The 21,821-nt window shown below is 43.5% G+C and overlaps 1 protein-coding gene across 2 annotated transcripts in view; it reads left to right on the top strand.

Annotated features, from left to right (window-relative positions):
• The window catches only part of LOC142311197 (uncharacterized), a 48,249-nt gene that overhangs the window by 11,119 nt on the left and 15,309 nt on the right, over positions 1–21,821 (top strand). For both annotated transcript variants that reach the window (XM_075349390.1, XM_075349391.1), the window contains exons 2-4: positions 7,489–7,669; positions 11,955–12,101; positions 12,187–12,310. In XM_075349390.1, the coding sequence (XP_075205505.1) occupies positions 7,583–7,669; positions 11,955–12,101; positions 12,187–12,310 (358 nt within the window). In that variant the 5' untranslated portion in view covers positions 7,489–7,582. The remainder of the gene's footprint in view (positions 1–7,488; positions 7,670–11,954; positions 12,102–12,186; positions 12,311–21,821) is intronic.

The raw sequence follows: 21,821 nt of genomic DNA, 5'->3' as shown, positions 1-21,821 counted from the left end.
ACATGTACTATTCTATATTGCATATATGACCTCAGTAGTATGTATACCATCCCTATATACAGTGTATGAGCTGATATTACATGTACAATTCTATATAGCATATATGACCTCAGTAGTATGTATACCATCCCTATATACACTATATAATCCTGATATTACATGTACTATTCTATATAGCATATATGACCTCAGTAGTATGTATACCATCCCTATATATACAGTGTATAATCCTGATATTGCATGTACTATTCTATATAGCATATATGACCTCAGTAGTATGTATACCATCCCTATATACAGTGTATAATCCTGATATTACATGTACTATTCTATATAGCATATATCACCTCAGTAGTATGTATACCATCCCTATATACACTATATAATCCTGATATTACATGTACTATTCTATATAGCATATATGACCTCAGTAGTATGTATACCATCCCTATATACACTATATAATCCTGATATTACATGTACTATTCTATATTGCATATATGACCTCAGTAGTATGTATACCATCCCTATATACAGTGTATGAGCTGATATTACATGTACTATTCTATATAGCATATATGACCTCAGTAGTATGTATACCATCCCTATATACACTATATAATCCTGATATTACATGTACTATTCTATATAGCATATATGACCTCAGTAGTATGTATACCATCCCTATATACACTATATAATCCTGATATTACATGTACTATTCTATATAGCATATATGACCTCAGTAGTATGTATACCATCCCTATATACACTATATAATCCTGATATTACATGTACTATTCTATATTGCATATATGACCTCAGTAGTATGTATACCATCCCTATATACAGTGTATGAGCTGATATTACATGTACTATTCTATATAGCATATATGACCTCAGTAGTATGTATACCATCCCTATATACACTATATAATCCTGATATTACATGTACTATTCTATATAGCATATATGACCTCAGTAGTATGTATACCATTCCTATATACACTATATAATCCTGATATTACATGTACTATTCTATATTGCATATATGACCTCAGTAGTATGTACAGTTAGGTCCAGAAATCTTTGGACAGTGACACAATTTTGGCGAGTTGGGCTCTGCATGCCACCACATTGGATTTGAAATGAAACCTCTACAACAGAATTCAAGTGCAGATTGTAACGTTTAATTTGAAGGTTTGAACAAAAATATCTGATAGAAATTGTAGGAATTGTACACATTTCTTTACAAACACTCCACATTTTAGGAGGTCAAAAGTAATTGGACAAATAAACCAAACCCAAACAAAATATTTTTATTTTCAATATTTTGTTGCGAATCCTTTGGAGGCAATCACTGCCTTAAGTCTGGAACCCATGGACATCACCAAACGCTGGGTTTCCTCCTTCTTAATGCTTTGCCAGGCCTTTACAGCCGCAGCCTTCAGGTCTTGCTTGTTTGTGGGTCTTTCCGTCTTAAGTCTGGATTTGAGCAAGTGAAATGCATGCTCAATTGGGTTAAGATCTGGTGATTGACTTGGCCATTGCAGAATGTTCCACTTTTTTGCACTCATGAACTCCTGGGTAGCTTTGGCTGTATGCTTGGGGTCATTGTCCATCTGTACTATGAAGCGCCGTCCGATCAACTTTGCGGCATTTGGCTGAATCTGGGCTGAAAGTATATCCCGGTACACTTCAGAATTCATCCGGCTACTCTTGTCTGCTGTTATGTCATCAATAAACACAAGTGACCCAGTGCCATTGAAAGCCATGCATGCCCATGCCATCACGTTGCCTCCACCATGTTTTACAAAGGATGTGGTGTGCCTTGGATCATGTGCCGTTCCCTTTCTTCTCCGAACTTTTTTCTTCCCATCATTCTGGTACAGGTTGATCTTGGTCTCATCTGTCCATAGAATACTTTTCCAGAACGGAGCTGGCTTCATGAGGTGTTTTTCAGCAAATTTAACTCTGGCCTGTCTATTTTTGGAATTGATGAATGGTTTGCATCTAGATGTGAACCCTTTGTATTTACTTTCATGGAGTCTTCTCTTTACTGTTGACTTAGAGACAGATACACCTACTTCACTGAGAGTGTTCTGGACTTCAGTTGATGTTGTGAACGGGTTCTTCTTCACCAAAGAAAGTATGCGGCGATCATCCACCACTGTTGTCATCCGTGGACGCCCAGGCCTTTTTGAGTTCCCAAGCTCACCAGTCAATTCCTTTTTTCTCAGAATGTACCCGACTGTTGATTTTGCTACTCCAAGCATGTCTGCTATCTCTCTGATGGATTTTTTCTTTTTTTTCAGCCTCAGGATGTTCTGCTTCACCTCAATTGAGAGTTCCTTAGACCGCATGTTTTCTGGTCACAGCAACAGCTTCCAAATGCAAAACCACACACCTGTAATCAACCCCAGACCTTTTAACTACTTCATTGATTACAGGTTAACGAGGGAGACGCCTTCAGAGTTAATTGCAGCCCTTAGAGTCCCTTGTCCAATTACTTTTGGTCCCTTGAAAAAGAGGAGGCTATGCATTACAGAGCTATGATTCCTAAACCCTTTCTCCGATTTGGATGTGAAAACTCTCATATTGCAGCTGGGAGTGTGCACTTTCAGCCCATATTATATATATATATAATTGTATTTCTGAACATGTTTTTGTAAACAGCTAAAATAACAAAACTTGTGTCACTGTCCAAATATTTCTGGCCCTGACTGTATACCATCCCTATATACACTGTATGAGCTGATATTACATGTACTATTCTATATAGCATATATGACCTCAGTATTAGGCCTCACTGTCATTAGCATATAGCGTTTGATGTGAGGGTATCTGATGCGATATGTTAATGACCCCCGACTTAGGCTCTGCTGTGATCTGCCTGCCTGGTCGTATATCGCACTGCAGTCGGATGACATCAGTGCAGTGTGATGTTTTATACGCACCCATAGACTTGTGTGAGTGCGTGTGATGGAAGACTCGCTGCCTGATGTAGCCTGCTGCGATTCATTTCTCGTACCGATTCAGCGTGAGGTAAAAATTGCAGATGAACATGGTTTTTTTAATGCATTTTTTTAGCACAGTTTTCACATAAAACTGAAAGCAAATCCTTATACCAGCAAAGTCAGTGAGAAACCTGAAGTGGAGTGCACATGTTGAGTCTTTTTCCTTGAAGATTTGGTGCAGAAAATAATCTGCAGCATGTCAATTCTTTCAGCATGTTTGCCTGCGTTTTTTACTATTGAAAGCAATGAAAAAAAGTGTTTACAACACTCATTTTTGCACTGCATTTTTCTTGCCAAGAGATGCAGAAATGGTGCAGAAATTTTGCACATAAACCTAATGTCGCCCATAAACTATACAAAACCTTTGAGAAACAAAGTGATATCTTTTTGGGTGGATACAGAAAAATTAATGTGGTTGCATAAATATGCACACTCTTAAAGAGGTTGTCCGGTCTTATGCGGGCGTCACACGAGACGATATATCATGCGATATGTCGTCGGGGTCACGTCATAAGTGACGCACATCCGGCATCGTTAGACATATCGTAGCGTGTGACAGCTACGAGCGACTGTGAACGAGCAAAAATACTCACCTTATCGTTGCTCGTTGACACGTCGCTCATTTTCAAAAAGTCGTTTCTTCTTCTCTGTGCCGGTTGTTCATCGTACCCGGGGCAGCACACATCGCTCCGTGTGACACCCCGGGAATGATGAACTGCAGCTTACCTGCGGCCGCCGGCAATGCGGAAGGAAGGAGGTGGGCGGGATGTTTACGTCCCGCTCATCTCCGCCCCTCCGCTTCTATTGGCCGGCCGCTGTGTGACGTCACTGTGATGCCGAACGTCCCTCCCCCTTCAGGAAGAGGATGTTTGCCGCCCACAGCGACGTCGCTCAGCAGGTAAGTGCGTGTGACGGGGTAAACGATTTTATGCGCCACGGGCACGATAGATCGTCTTGTGTGACGCCAGCATTAGGCTACAAGTCTGCAGTCATTCTATGTGACTTCAGACTTGTGAATCCTCACATTGCGCGCTCTGTGCACAGTGAAGGTTCTTCAGTTCCAGTGCTGAGAACGAGCGGTCAGGTGATGGTTATGGTATCACATTATTGGTGGTTATGGCAGTTATGGTATATGCACACTCCCAGCCACATTCCAACTAAATTGTGGCTAGCCTCTCTCAATACACTTGCAATAAGAGAGTCCGCGCCCATCTAGTTGGAACATGCCCACATGTATGTAAATTACATACTTGTACACACCCCGCCGCTCTTGGCATCAGCATCGGAGAAGCCTAAGGCGGGCTTTGCACACTACGACATCGCAGGTGCGATGTCGGTGGGGTCAAATCGAAAGTGACGCACATCCGGCGTCACTTGCGATGTCGTAGTGTGTAAATCCTAGATGATACGATGAACGAGCGCAAAATCGTCGTCATCGTATCATCGCTGCAGCCTCCGACATTTCCATAATGCCGGGGGAGCGACAGGTACGATGTAGTTCCTCGTTCCTGCGGCCGCACACATCGCTGTGTGTGAAGCCGCAGGAGCGAGGAACTTCACCTTACCTGCCGCCGGCTGCAATGAGAAGGACGGAGGTGGGCGGGATGTTTACATCCTGCTCATCTCCGCCCCTCCACTTCAATTGGCCGCCTGCCGTGTGACGTCACTGTGACGCCGCACGACCCGCCCCCTAAGGAAGGAGGCGGGTCGCCGGCCAGAGGGACGTCGCACGGCAGGTATGTGCGTGTAAAGCTGCCGTAGCGATAATAATCGCTACGGCAGCTTTCACTAGATATCGCACGTGCGACGGGGGCGGGACTATCGCTGCAGCATCGGTAACACATTGTTACCGATGTTGCAACGTGCAAAGCCCGCCTAACAGTGTGCAATGTGAGATTTCACAAGTTTGCAGTCACATAGAGACTGGCACCCTAAGACTGGACAATCCCTTTAAGATATATTATTTAGGTACTCTTTGAATTTATGACAGTATTCAGTCTTTTTAAGTAGGAAACTATCAGTATGGCACATGTTGAATTGGTAAACTTTGGTCTCATCTCCTTGCGATAGTTGAACTTTGGTCTTAGACCATAACAGGTTTTCCCACAGGCTTGTGGCAGACTTGATGTAGGTTTTGGCAAAACGAAGCTGGGCTTTGGATGTTTTTGTTGTCGGAAAATGCTTCTATCTTGCCAGTCTACCTCACAGGGCAACACATGAAAGATATGGGAGATTGTTTTCACAAGCAGAGCACAACCAGTAATTGCCAGAAATTCATGCAGCTCCTTTAAAGCACCTCACCAGCGGGTTTTTTTGTTGTTGTTTTTTTTTTTAATATTTCAATTCTGAACTGGTGCTATTAATCTAAGTTCCCAGACCTTAGTATTGTACTTACCAGCTGCCTCCTTCTGCTCTTTCCCGTGTTGTCCTGGTCTCGCACCACCATCTTCTAATCCCAACTTCTGACCTAGTGGAAGTCAGAGGGTAACGATTAAAAGCTCTCAGTGTAAGTCTATGAGAGTATTTTTCTGGCTCTCATAGACTTACCGTATTTTTTCGCTTTATAAGACGCACCTGATTATAAGACGCACCTAGGTTTTAGAGGAGGAAAATTTAAAAAAAAAAAAATAATTGAGCCAAATAGTGTGCTAAAACATTTTAATAAAATTAAAAAAAACATTATTTTAACAATTTAGACTCAACAGGAGGGTCTGTTATGGGGGGGATCTGTGGATGATGCACTGCTGTGGGGGACCTGTGGATAACGCACTGCTATGGGGGACCTGTGGATGACACTATGGGGAACCTGTGGATGGCGCACTGTTATGGGGGACCTGAGGATGATGCACTATTGTTGGGGACCTGTGGATGACACTGTTGTGGGGGATCTGTGGATAACGCACTGCTATGGGGGACCTGTGGATGACGCACTATTATGGGGGAAATGTGGATGACGCATTGCTATGGGGGACCTGTGGAGGACGCACTATTATGGGGACCTGTGGATGACGCACTATTATGGGGGACCTGTGGATGACGCACTATTCTGGGGACCTGTGGATGATGCACTGTTATGTGGGATCCGTGGATGACACGGCTATGGGGGACCTGCATGATGCACTTTTATGGGGATCTGGGACTACCACCCCCCTCATCCTTAGGAATACACCCATGTACTGTATACCATACATGGCTGTATTCTGAAAGATGAGGGGGGTGGTAGTCACATTTACACTTTGGCCACTACATTAGTCCCTCACTGGAGTGTTTACACTAAAGGACTACAGCCCCCATCATCCTTCAGAATACACCGATTGATACAGTATATTCTGAAGGCTGATGAGGGTTGTGTTCCCCTTCAGTGTTTTTTGCTCACCTATTAGGACCCTTCGTTCAACTGATAACATTTGTCAGGCTCAGATCACTGATTGGTGGAGGCAGCTCTGCAGAAGTTGTCTCCACCAATCAGCATCCAGCCCTAGCGAGGAGAGGGAGAATCGTTCTTCTCTCTCTCCTCTTTCTTATGATAGTCTCCGTCTGCTGCGGAGATCTAACATGGAGCCCGCGCATGCGCAGATCTCGATCTTCGAGAGCCGCGATCTCTATCTGCGAGATGGACTTCAGGAAAATGGCTACGGAAGGCAGCGCATGCGCAGATGGAGATCTCGCTTCTCCGAGATCTCCATCTGCGCCTGCGTCACCTCCGCAGCCATATTCCGGAAGTCGCGTTGGAGGCAGCGCAGGCGCAGATAAAGATTTCGGCTATGGTGACCGCCACCGCAGCCGATTGCCGGGGGATCCATGGCGGCCGCCACCGCAGCCGATTGCCGGGGGATCCATGGCGGCCGCCACCGCAACTGATTGGCGCGGGATCCATGGCGGCCGCCTCCGCAGCCGATTGCCGGGGGATCCATGGCGGCTGCACCAGCCTCCTGTGACTCACTCCACCGCCGCATTGCTGCCCGGTAAGTTACATTCACTTTGTAAGACGCACTCCTATTTCCCCCACAATTTTGGGGGAAAAAAGTGCGTCTTATAAAGCGAAAAATATGGTACATTGAGTTGCGATATCTGGATCGACCAGCAACACTTGAGTGATCCGGCAGGTCACAAACTGCTGGAGACTGACCGGAGTGGCGCTGATAACAAAAGAAGATGTGTGCTGGTAAGTATGAGACTGAGTGCTGGGAACTTCGATTAGGGGTACCTATTTATTTAAATAGGGGGCAGATCTGCAGTACCTCAACGTAACTACTGCACTGCACTCATCTGGCTGCCGCTGGCACTGGGAACAGCTGATGGGGTTCTGGGTGTCGCACAACGGATGATCAGCCATTGATGACCTATTCTAATTGGCTATCAATATAAAAGTCACAGATAACCCCTTTAATTGTAGTTTCACTAACTAGAAATTATTCTCCTGATAACAATAATTACAGCATAGAGTCTCCCCCTCTTTTCTGTTTTTCAGGTTGTATTGAACTAAAGATGGGGCCCAGTCTAGAAACTGATGATGTCAGAGAAATATTTTAGGCTAGATGTAATCAACTACTGTCAAATCATTAATGTCAACACCAGGAACCGGACTGAAGATGGATAATGAAAGAATATTAAACCTTACCCTGGAGATCATCTACCTGCTGACAGGAGAGGTGAGGTTTCTGGGATATATATATATATATATATATATATATATATATATATATATATATATATATATATATATATATTATTTATATTTCTTAATCTCTTCCATTTATCTTTTTGTACGTATGTGTGTGTATATCCGAGCTCGGAACACTGAATATACAGTAGTTATGCACACACAGCTGTGTGTTTAAAAAATGTAGGCATATGTGGATAAAAATGCTGCAAAGTAAGAATTCTTTCACAAATAGAGGTGTTAAAGGGAACCTGTCCCCAGTTTTTTGGCCTATAAGCTGCGGCCACCACCAGTGGGCTCTTATACACAGTATGTTAGAATGCTGTATATAAGAGCCCAGGCCACTGTGTAGAACATAAAAAACCACTTTATAATACTCACCTAGGTCGCTCCGGTGCACAACAGTCGGATGGCTGTCTCCGTTCTCCGGGACCGGCGCCTCCCCTTTCGGCCATCTTGGTCTTCCTTATTCTAAAGGTGCTGGTCCCGGAGAACAGAGACAGCCATCTGACTGTTGTGCACCGGAGCGACCTTCTAGGTGAGTATTATAAAGTGTTTTTTATGTTCTACACAGCGGCCTGGGCTCTTATATACAGCATGTTAGAACCCTGTATATAAGAGCCAACTGGTGGTGGCCGCAGCTTATAAGCTCAAAAACTGGGGACAGGTTCCCTTTAACCACTTCAGCCCCCGGGCATTTTGTGTTTTTCCATTTTGTTTTTTTCCTCTCTTTCTTCCGAGAGCCATAACTTTTTTATTTTTCTGTCAATCTTGCCATATGAGGGCTTGATTTTTGCGGGACGAGTTGTACTTTTAAATGAAACCGCAAAATTTTCGGCGACCAAAAAACGTAATTTTTTTGCCGCTACGCTTTTTACTGATCAGATTAATTGATTTTATATTTTGATAGATCGGGCATTTCTGAACGCGGTGATACCAAATATGTGTATATTTTTTAACCCTTTAATTTTCAATGGGGTGAAAGGGGGATGATTTGAACTTTTAGGTTTTTTTTTTTTATTTATTTTTTAAAACTTTTTTTTAACTTTTTTTTTTTTTTATTTTACTAGTCCCCCTAGGGGGCTATAGCGATCAGCAATCCGATCGCTCTGCCCTATCTGCAGATCACAGCTACGGAGCTGAGAACTGCAGATTTGGTGCTTTACTTTCAATGCCGGCTGTATTCTGGCATTGAGAGGAAGTGACTCATGTTAGCTACAGGCGTCATCACATGACCCTGTGCTACCATGGCAACCACCGAAAGTCACGTGATCATGTCACGTGACTTCCGGTGGGGGCGGGGTAAGTCACTGTCATGGCGGCGCGCATATACATCTCTCTGCCAGATTTTGGCAGCGAGATGTAAGGGGTTAATGGTCGCGGGTGGAAGCAGATTGCCGCGACTTGCCCACGGCAGGGGGTAAGGATTAACCTCACACGATCCATGACGTACCCAGTACATCATGGGTCGTTAAGGGGTTAATTGCAAAGTGAAATAAAAGAGAAATCAATCAATATATGGCGTAACCATCCTTTGCCTTCAAAATAAGATCACTTCTTCTAAGTACACTTACACACAGTTTTTAAAGTAAATTGGAATGAAGATTGTTCCAAACATCTTGGAGATCTAACCACAGATCTTCTGTGGATGTAGGCCTGTGCAAATCTTTCAATCCCTTTATGAGATGTCCAGCATTGCTAGAGGCTCAGAACTGACAGCAATCAGTGGGATCCAGCTTTACTTATCTACAAGTTTACTCATATGCCGAGTGGAGAAATCTGTCCAGAAATGGTTTTCATGTGGCCAAAAAACATACCTGCAATATAGAAGTAAAGCCATGCAACTCAACTAGACACGAAAGACATAGGAACTAGAGTGCAGAAAAAAGGCAGCAAGTGCAGCAGATAATCGCTCTGTGGGTGTCATATCTTCACTTTGAGGACTCCTTTTTTACACTTAAAATCGTTCTTACAGACAAAGGTTGTATGTTTTGGGTCATTGTCCTGCTATAGACTTCATTTGGAGCTCATCAGATGCCTCTCTGGTTGTACTGCATGAGAGATAAGTATCTGCATCTATTTGTCAGGTCCAATATGCACCCATTGACCACGAGCAGTTCTGGGTGCATATTGCTAATCCCTGCCTAAACGACCCTGTATCTAGCAGCAAACATAAAGAGATCTAAAGTATTTCCAAAGATCTTTTATGATATGCTACTGGGCGCAAGGAGTAGTCACAAGGGTGTTAGTTCCTGCGCTCATTCTGCCCTCTTAGCATGTTAGTACACCCACAGGGCCGTGCTAACATACTATTCCATGCAGCATCACCATGGGTGACGCGCGTACCTGTATCCGCTGTCACCGCTCTTCTGAATGCCCTGCACTTCCGGTTATGCGCAGTATGAAGCTGGGTGTACGCGTCTCGGCTTCAGAGAGGTCTAGTGCACGTGACCAGAAGTGCCGCGGACTTCTGAACAACGGTGACAGCGGACTCCGGTTTGCTCCTCACCGCTGATGATGCTTCATTGAATAGCATGTTAGTACAGAATAGCAAAAAAATCAAGGGCATCCAGCGCACCTGTTCCTCCAAGTGCACGACATCCATCCAAGGCAATCCAAGAAAAACTTTGTTCCAGCACATATGGAGTAAAAACTTCTTTTATTGGAAAAATTGTACTAAAACACACATGGATGGCAGGTGAAAAAAACTCAGTAAACTGGCCCCAAAAACACCGGTTTACACGTTTCGAGACATGCCTTGAAATCTTATGATTAAAAGGCGGATGTCTCGAAATGCGTAAACCGGTGTTTCTGGGGCCAGTTTACTGTGTTTTTTTCACCTGCCATCCATGTGTGTTTTAGTACAATTTTTCCAATAAAAGAAGTTTTTTTCCATACGTGCTGGAACAAAGTTTTTCTAGCATGTTAGTACACCCCTGTGGGCATGCTGTCATACTAAGAGGGCGGAATGAGAGCAGTAACTAACGCCCTTGCGACTTGTCCCTACACTCATTAGCATATCATAAAAAATCTTTGGAAATACTTTCTCTAAAGATCTCTTTATGTATGCTACAAGATGCTGGGACGGTTAGGCAGGGATTAGTAATATACACCCAGAATTGCTCGTAGCTCTTGGTGTATATTGCACCTGACAGGTTCCCTTTAAGGACACCAAGAAATCTGAAATGTTGAGAACCATACACTCAGTGGTTGGCCAAGGAAACGTATTGCAGCAGATGAAAGACACATCACAGTTACTTCAAAACTGGAATATGTCCAGCAGTGGCATCATTTCAGACCTGGGAAAATCTAGCAGGACACAGCCACAACTATCTGTTATTTGATCGTCATGGCCAAAAAACAATGTATGAAAACACATGAACTGGAGGGCAGAAACATGGCAGCAGGTGCTCTGGACTGATGGATCAAAATTTGATATATTTGGCCGAAACAAAAGGCAGTTTTTCACCACAGGACTGGAGAACAAAACAATAATGAGTGTCTGCAGGCAACAGTAAACATGGAGGAGGCTCCTTGCAAGATGTGCTGGATTTCACCAAGTGGAGTTGGGGATTGGATCAATCTCAATAGTGTGCTCAATGCTGAGACATAGAGGTAGATGCTTATCATTCATACAATATTGCTTCTCTCCCTATTTATTCTGCTGCAGGACAAATCCCCAAACATAGAGCCAATGTCATTAACTATCTTCAGCGTAAAGAAGAACAAAGAGTTCTTGGAATATTGATATGGATTCCTGATCTCAACATTGAGTCTGTGTGTAATGAAGAGACAGTAGGATTTGCAGAAGCCTAGATCCATAGATTTGTGGCTAGTTCTCCAAGATATTTGGAACAACCACCCTGCCAAGCTCGTTCACAGCAGACCCTGCTCTCCTCCCTTCACAATGACTTTTGCAAAGGCTCATTTGATGCTTCAATACAAAAATATAAAGTCATATCTGACCATTGTGACTATGTACATGTGTTGTTTCCTGAAACATAAGGAAGCTGGAGTCTAAAAATTCCCTAGTGGCCAATGTGAAAATTACAAGCTCTCTATTGCCAATAATAATAAAAAAAAAAAATACATTTAACACAAAAACCTGATTTAATTATTCAATAATTTTCTGTTGATAACTTCCCTTTAAGATGTTAATAACAAAGCCACAACAGGAGAGATGAGGGATTAATTTAATTTTTGGTGATACTGTATTTGTACTGCAGGGATATTGTTTCTTGGGTCATAAAAATGACACTTACTGTATTATGTAGGATTATGTTCCATCTGGTGAGTGCGAAAGGAGGAATAGGACCCAGAGCCCCATCACAAAGTCAAATCATTCACTGCTCCATGAGAAGAGCAATGATCAGAAGATCCTAGACATCACCAACAAAATCATTGAGCTGCTGACTGGAGAGGTGAGCGCTGCTGGGAATACTGGGACATTACACAGTAACAAGGGATGATGTGTCTGGATGATGACTGTATCATTATGTGTATCAGGTTCCTTTAAGGTGTCAGGATGTCACTGTCCATTTCTCCATGGAGGAGTGGGAATATATAGAAGAACACAAGGATCTGTACAAGGATGTCGAGATTAAGAACTACAAGCCCCTCACATCATCAGGTAAGTTATGCTTTAAGGGGATCTCCAAAAATGAGAGAAAATGGTATCCATTACATAATTCAAACAGCCACCCATCTTAGTCATGTTAGTATGTGCTGTAGACTGAAGTCATACAGCCGACAAGACCTATGTCTCAACTGAGAAGCGCTGTATCACACATAACTCAGTTGCTGGCTGGGAGCAGGGCTGTGCTATAGGAGGAAATGTATCTTTTTGTCTCAGAGTACAGTGCAACAGGGGTCAGTTTTATCCTCTTTAATGTTTGTATTACCATTTCACACAGTCAATTGCTATGAAGTCAGTCAATGTGGCGATACACATATAGCCACCGCTCACTGTGTACCAAGCGGTAACTGAGGCCACGCCCCTGGGACTGAAAACCAGAGACTGTCGGCCTTTCAGTGTGGTGGCTGTGTAGCTTCAAAATGCTATTAACCTGCAAATTAACCCCAGATCTGCAGGTTAATGACGTTTGGGAACATGAGAAGATCACTTTAAGTGATGAAAAATATTTGTAAAAGTAATATTTCTCTTGTATCTCTATTTTCTGAGACCTGTAACATTTTCAGTTGATGGCGCAGTGTGAAGGCGGTTTTTTGTTTTTTGTTTTTTTTTTGCACCATGAGTTTATGTTTTTATTGATAACATTTTGGGATAGATGTTTTGATCGCCTCTTATTGCATATTTTTTAGGTGTTGCTTCGGTCAAAAAAAAGCAGTTGTATTGATTTATTTCTCTTATAATGCCATTTACTAATTGCGCTAATTAATTTTATATTTTTAACGATCAAACGTTTTATGTTCGTAGCGAAGCCACATTTTTTATCTTTAATAGGAAAAAAGAAGGGTGATTCCAACTTTTGTGTTATTACTTTATTTTTTTAATTTTCAAATATATATGTATTTGACTTGTATTAGTTAGTCCCTTTAGAAGACTTGAACCTGTGATCGCCTGATCGCTCGTACTATACACTGCAATACCTTAGTATTGCTGTGTATAGCAAAAATCACTGTCTCCTATGAACTATAAAAACCTGTGGCTACCTTCATGACAGGACAGGGATATTCAGCAGATGCCTGACTGTTGTCCTGTGATCACATCACAGGGGTGCCAATGGTCGCGGTTACAACCACGCACCCTCAGGACATGCACTGTAAATGCTACTGTCACAGATTGATAGCAGCATTTAACAGGTTAACAGTCGCAGGTTGAGCACTGCTCCACTCATGGCTGTTAAAAGGAAATTGATGATTGAGTAACACAGCCATCATTTGTTGGCATAGATGCGGGCTCAGGAACTGGGAGCCAACATGACATACCAAAAAAACACCTCTCGGGCCAGCGCCATTTCTCCAATCTCCCCTCTGTCACGTTTGTCACATGAATTAAACGATGTCACGTTACCACTGCAGCTTTTTCTAATCCATTCTGAGGAAATAGTGAAGTCTGCAACTGATTAATGGTGGCTGACTGAATGCAGCGTTCATGTGACATTCTGTCATGCGACTTACGGGAGACACCGCGTTGAGATCGGAAGAATGTTGGGGGTCCACGAGCTACGTCTGCTGTTTTTTTAGTTTGTGCAGAAGACTGGAGCCATTGAGATATGGTTGTCAAGTAATGGACAGCTCCTTTAACACTACAGTAGAAGTCCCAGAAATTTCGAGCTCCCCCTGAAGTCCCGAAAGAGGGTCAAATGACTGATGATAAACTGAATAGAACTAACTAGAAACTAAATGGCTAAACTCAATGGAAAACCACAACCTCCTGTGGTGCGACAGTAATGGCCTTAGTTACAGAACAAAAGACGGTGATTATAGGATGTTAGCTAAAATCCTTCAGGTCATTTGACCCGTCTCTGGGTTCCAAAGGTAGAAATGTTAAATGACCCCTCTCTGGGACTTCTAGTGTTAAAGGGGAATCTGTCATCCGATTTCATAATACAAACTGCATACATTATTAGGCAATGTGCGCACGCTGCATCTTTTATCACAAACATGTACGTTTTTGGTCTCAAAAATTCGCACTCACGGCAAAAACGCATAAAAAAAGCATGCCTTTTGCTTCGTTTTTGCCCAATGCATTTTTTTTTTTTTTAAGTCAAATCTTTTGATAGAAAGAATAGATAGATAGAAACAACATATAGAATAGATAATAAAGAATAGGTAGGAGAGAATAGATAGAAAGAAATAACAGAATAGCTCAATTGATAGAGCGATAGCTAGCTTGCTAGCTGTTTTTTAAATTTTTGGTAAATAAAAATGACGTGGGTTTCCCCCCATTCTTCATATCCAGCACAAGAACAGCAGCAGCTGCAGGCTGCAACCCTCAGCTGTCTGCTGTACCGTAGCGGGTTATGAAAAATAGAGGGGATCCCACGATTTTTTTTTTTTCTTTCTTAATTGCTTGATTTGTTTAAAAAAAATAAAAATAAAAAATATGATGATGTGGTCCCACCCATTTTTCTAAAACCAGCTAAGTTACAGTAGATAACTGAGAGTTGATCTTATATGGGTGGTAAAGGCCATGGTTATTTGACCCTTTTTGTCCTAACAATAGCAGCCCGCAGCTGCCCCAAAAGTGGCGCATCCATTAGATGCGCCAATTCTGGCATTGGACCCGGCTCTTTCTGTTGCCCTGGTGTGGTGGCAATCGGGGAAATAAGGAGTTAATAGCAGCCCATAGCTACCACTAACCCCTAGATTAGTAATGGGTGGGTGTCTGAGACCCCCCCATCACTAATCTGTAAGTGAAACTAAATAAACAAAAACACCCAAAAAATCCTTTATTTGAAATAAAAGTCAAAAAACACCCCCTTTCACTACTTTATTAACTTTAAAAACACCCCTGCAGGTCTGACGTAATCCACAAAATGTCCCTCAAGCCTTTCCAGCACTGCTACATCTGAAGCTGACAGCGAGCGGCCATAGAACAAGACTGCCCGCTGTGAGCTCCAGGCAACTGAAGTGAGCTGCGCGAGCATGCTCTGTATGGTTGCATAAAACATCCGAGACTCTCCAATGTAAGTTCATGGGTGCGAGAGAAAAAAAAAAACAGTCGCACCAACAGGCTGTATGCAGTCTGTTTTATACAGATACATTACTATTCTGTAACATGGAACACTGTAAATGGTTGTGTAAATGATTGTAGAATATTAGCTGCTGTGGAAAAAAAACTGATGGCGCATATGGATACTCCTCGAGAAATAAACATGCAAACTTGCATAGCTCTCGCATGACAAATGGAACACCAAATGGATTTCACTCTTCCTACTTTTCTGGATGAGAATGGGAGCTATTTATTTTTTTTTTTTATAAGCCAGAGTGAACGAGCCCTAAACAAAACAGTCTATCATCCACAAAAGGCTACATTTTCCACTTATAGGGGTACATATGAGATTTAGGCGGGCTTTACACGTTGCGACATCACTAGCAATTGCTAGCGATGTTGAGCGTGATAGCACCCGCCCCCGTCGCACGGCCGATATGTGGTGATTGCTGCCGTAGCGAACATTATCGCTACGGCAGCGTAACACGCACATACCTGTGCAGCGACGTCGCTGTGACCGGCGAACCGCCTCCTTTCTAAGGGGGCGGTTCGTTCAGCGTCACAGCAGCGTCACTGAACCGCCGCCCAATAGAAAAGGAGGGGAGGAGATGAGCGGCCGGAACATGCCGCCCACCTCCTTCCTTCCTCCTTTTCCGGTGGACGGAGGTAAGGAGATGTTTGCTGTTCCAGCGGCATCACACATAGCGATGTGTGCTGCTGCAGGAACATCAAACCACATCGTACATGCAGCAGCACCGATGATATGGAAATGAACGACGTGTCAACCAGCAATGATTTTGCACTTTTTTGCGCTCGTTGATTGTCGCTCAATTTGTGTTACACGCTGGGATGTTGCTATCGGCGCCGAATGTGCGTCACTAATAACGTGACCCCAACGATATATCGGCAGCGATGTTGCAGCGTGTTAAGCCCGCCTTAGTCTCTATAAAAGTCATACCTGTTTAGCTTTTAGATGTTTAGTTAGTATAACATTTATTTTAGACGCAAATGAGCGGTCTTCAGTGCACATATTATACAGCCATATGAACATGGATTTTCAAAGTAAGTACATCATCTTCATCAGGTTAGGGAAATCTATTTAATAGTGTATGCAGTATCTATTGTGATTTCACTGTAACCCTTTCGAGCTCACTGCCATGCTTGTACGTCGCAGTCGGTGTGCATGTATGCAGCAGGCTATGGAACTCTGCCCACTTGATGTAGGGCAGATGTAATATATAGCTAGCATCTACTCGTAACCGCACTAGCCGCGATCGCTGTTTAACTGTTTAAATGCCGCTGTCGTTCGCTGCGTGATTGCTGATGTGTATTCCCATAAACGCCCTAGAACGTGATAACGGGTTACCATGGCAGGGGGTCTGTGTGCTGAAGCCCCCCCTATTGCCACCAGCTTGGTACTGAAAATATAGCACAATTTCTACTACATATTGCAGTACTGTGGTACCACAGTATAAAGTATAAGTGATCACACTATTGTAGATTAAATTTCCCTAACGGGACTAAAAATTAAAGCAAAAAATATTGAATTGATGTTTTTATAGGTACCGTTTTGGAATACTTAAGATTTCCATTTTTTGGGACAGATAAACAAAAAGCAGCAAGTCTGCCATTTTTTATGGTGTTTACTTTATGCTTTTTTTATTATCAATTTTTTTTTTATCTAAAACTGAAATAGATAAGGAGTAAAGGACAAGGGTCCCAATTCATCAAAGTGTTTATAACAGATCCTGACATAGACCACTTTGAAAAGTCGCAACAGTTTTGCGTACCATAAGGTTGTGAAATTGTAAAATTTGCGGCTTTTGACGAATTGGCTCAAATTTCAGCCGTCTCCACCAAAATGTGTAGAGGTGAGGCAGGGCGTGGTGACAAGCTGAGGCACTTCTGGCTCAACTTATACTCCATAGAAGAGATGAGACTGCACTCTCCGGAGTATGCCAAAAAATCTTCTTTATTAAATTATCGGTGCAAGGTAAAAAGCAGGAGAGGAGCTAGGTGCAGGACCCCTCACGGACGACGGCCGTTTCGCGTCTAATCACGCTTCAACAGATCCACATGGAGAGACGGGAAACACACCCTTTTAAAGGGGAGCACCTAGTCCACATCACTGCCATTAAAAACAATGAGGAATATGCAAATACAAAACTGCAACATAAACAGAGATCTCAATAATCCCATACACAATACATAGTGCCCAAATAAAAAAAAAATGGATGCAGGGGTATGAGGATGAATCATACAAATACAGATAGATCATTTCTATCATTTAATCCCAGATCTCCTTGTGCCTTAAATATAATGATCAACTTTGCCTCAGTCTGCAACAGCAGTTTATGCAGGTTACCGCCCTGAGGGGGAAGATTAACCCTTTCAAGTCCGGCAAAATGTAATACCTCTGCAGTGTCATTGTGACTGTCACGAATATGATCAATTAGGCGAGGAGAGCCTCTGCCAGTAATGATCGAATTGTAATGTTCCTTAAACCGGACATACAAGGGTCTAATTGTTTTCCCAATGTAAAACCTGCCACATGGACAGAAAATGATGTATACGACAAACTTAGTTTTACATGAAATGAACTTTTTTACATAGTGAGAGAAAGGGCCAACCTGTAGGGGATTATTAGTAAGGTGTAAGCTACAAAATCTTCTGTCTCAACTGCATGCCTATCATCAAGGCATGAACTGCAGTAAGACTGATGACTCCTAGAATACTGCACTTCTGTCCTTTGTTAGGATCTAATAGACTAAATACATGGCCAAGGAGCAATTGGAAGGACCAACCCCTGTTCCCTTGACAGTATGATAGAACCTATATGATCGAGACATGGGTGGGACAGGAGAAGCCTAAAGGTGGCTAAAGCGATCTCGTTTGGGTCACGGAATTTGTGACGCACATCCGGCCGCTTTAGCGATGTCGTTGCGTCTGACACCTATTAGCGATTTTGAATTGTTGCAAAAACGTTCAAAATCGCTAATCGGTGACATGCCCCCCTATTCCCAAATATCGTTGCTGCTGCAGTAACGATGTTGTTCCTCGTTCCTGCGGCAGCACACATCGCTCCGTGTCACACCGCAGGAACGAGGAACCTCACCTTAACTGCGGCCGCCCGCAATCAGGAAGAAAGGAGGTGGGCGGGATGTTTGTCCGGCTCATCTCCGCCCCCTCCGCTTTGATTGGGCGGCCGCTTAGTGACATCGCTGTGACGCTGAACGAACCGCCCCCTTAGAAAGGAGGCAGTTCGCCGGTCACAGCGACGTCGCAGAGCAGGTATGTGCGTGTGACGCTGCCGTAGCGATAATGTTCGCTACGGCAGCGATCACCACATATCGGCCATACGATAGGGGCGGGTGCTATCACGCTCAACATCGCTAGCATCGGCTAGCGATGTCGCAGCGTGTAAAGCGGCCTTTACCCTCTAGAATCATAGTTGCTCAATTTTTTTCTTTTATTAGTCTCTTAGCAGAATTACTGCTGTGCAGTGTGCATGATTTCTTATACTTAGCAATGACATTTTTCTATGGACAGAATCGTTTCCGTCGTCTTCCGCACTACATGCAGATCATCCAGCTCAACAACGTCTTTTATCTGCACCGAATCTTGCTTTCTCAACATCAGCTTATGCAGGGCCAGATTAAGGTTGGTGGGGGCCCCTGGGCAGAAAATCTGGTGGGGGCCCCATAACGTTAAAATTTTTATCCATAACAGTAGAGCGCGAACTGTAGCATTTAGATATAAATCCAATGAACATGTATCTTATCCTGTTCTGCCACATTCAGATTTACAGAACTACAATACAGATACAGTCCAGGATCACTCACAGCCGTCACTTATACACACAGTACAATACAGACACAGTCCAGGATCACTCACAGCCGTCACTTATACACACAGTACAATACAGACACAGTCCAGGATCACTCACAGCCGTCACTTATACACACAGTATTACTATACAGACACAGTCCAGGATCACTCACATCCATCACTTATACACACAGTACAATACAGACACAGTCCAGGATCACTCACATCCATCACTTATACACACAGTACAATACAGACACAGTCCAGGATCACTCACAGCTGTCACTTATACACACAGTACAATACAGACACAGTCCAGGATCACTCACAGCCGTCACTTATACACACAGTGCAATACAGATACAGTCCAGGATCACTCACAGCCGTCACTTATACACACAGTACAATACAGACACAGTCCAGGATCACTCACAGCCGTCACTTATATACACACAGTACAATACAGACACAGTCCAGGATCACTCACAGCTATCACTTTTACACACAGTACAATACAGACACAGTCCAGGATCACTCACAGCCGTCACTTATACACACAGTGCAATACAGATACAGTCCAGGATCACTCACAGCCGTCACTTATACACACAGTACAATACAGACACAGTCCAGGATCACTCACAGCCGTCACTTATACACACAGTACAATACAGACACAGTCCAGGATCACTCACAGCTGTCACTTATACACACAGTACAATACAGACACAGTCCAGGATCACTCACAGCCGTCACTTATACACACAGTACAATACAGACACAGTCCAGGATCACTCACAGCCGTCACTTATACACACAGTACAATACAGATACAGTCCAGGATCACTCACAGCCGTCACTTATATACACACAGTACAATACAGACACAGTCCAGGATCACTCACAGCCATCACTTTTACACACAGTACAATACAGACACAGTCCAGGATCACTCACAGCCGTCACTTATACACACAGTGCAATACAGATACAGTCCAGGATCACTCACAGCCGTCACTTATACACACAGTACAATACAAACACAGTCCAGGATCACTCACAGCCGTCACTTATACACACAGTACAATACAGACACAGTCCAGGATCACTCACAGCTGTCACTTATACACACAGTACAATACAGACACAGTCCAGGATCACTCACAGCCGTCACTTATATACGCACAGTACAATACAGACACAGTCCAGGATCACTCACAGCTATCACTTTTACACACAGTACAATACAGACACAGTCCAGGATCACTCACAGCCGTCACTTATACACACAGTACAATACAGACACAGTCCAGGATCACTCACAGCCGTCACTTATACACACAGTGCAATACAGATACAGTCCAGGATCACTCACAGCCGTCACTTATACACACAGTACAATACAGACACAGTCCAGGATCACTCACAGCCGTCACTTATATACACACAGTACAATACAGACACAGTCCAGGATCACTCACAGCTATCACTTTTACACACAGTACAATACAGACACAGTCCAGGATCACTCACAGCCGTCACTTATACACACAGTGCAATACAGATACAGTCCAGGATCACTCACAGCCGTCACTTTTACACACAGTACAATACAGACACAGTCCAGGATCACTCACAGCCGTCACTTATACACACAGTGCAATACAGATACAGTCCAGGATCGCTCACAGCCGTCACTTATACACACAGTACAATACAGACACAGTCCAGGATCACTCACAGCCGTCACTTATACACACAGTACAATACAGACACAGTCCAGGATCACTCACAGCCGTCACTTATACACACAGTACAATGCAGACACAGTCCAGGATCACTCACAGCTGTCACTTATACACACAGTACAATACAGACACAGTCCAGGATCACTCACAGCCGTCACTTATACACACAGTACAATACAGACACAGTCCAGGATCACTCACAGCCGTCACTTATACACACAGTACAATACAGACACAGTCCAGGATCACTCACAGCCGTCACTTATATACACACAGTACAATACAGACACAGTCCAGGATCACTCACAGCTATCACTTTTACACACAGTACAATACAGACACAGTCCAGGATCACTCACAGCCGTCACTTATACACACAGTACAATACAGACACCACTCACAGCCGTCACTTATACACACAGTGCAATACAGATACAGTCCAGGATCACTCACAGCCGTCACTTATACACACAGTACAATACAGACACAGTCCAGGATCACTCACAGCCGTCACTTATATACACACAGTACAATACAGACACGGTCCAGGATCACTCACAGCTATCACTTTCTTTGTCGCTCTATTGGGAGACCCAGACAATTGGGTGTATAGGCTATGCCTCCGGAGGCAGCACAAAGTATTACACTCAAAAGTGTTAAGCCCCTCCCCTTCTGCCTATACACTCCCCGTGCTCCCACGGGCTGCTCAGTTTTATGCTTTGTGCGAAGGAGGCAGACATGCACAGCACAGCTCCACAGATTGGTCAGCAGCAGCTGCTGACCAGGTCGGATGGAAGAAAAGTGGGCCCATATAGGGCCCCCAGCATGCTCCCTTCTCACCCCACTCTTGGCGGTGTTGTTAAGGTTGAGGTATCCATTGCGGGTAC

Source organism: Anomaloglossus baeobatrachus, chromosome 5 (genome assembly GCF_048569485.1).
Source record: "Anomaloglossus baeobatrachus isolate aAnoBae1 chromosome 5, aAnoBae1.hap1, whole genome shotgun sequence".
Taxonomy (NCBI): Eukaryota; Metazoa; Chordata; class Amphibia; order Anura; family Aromobatidae; genus Anomaloglossus; species Anomaloglossus baeobatrachus.
This window is presented reverse-complemented; position numbering and strand designations above follow the sequence as displayed.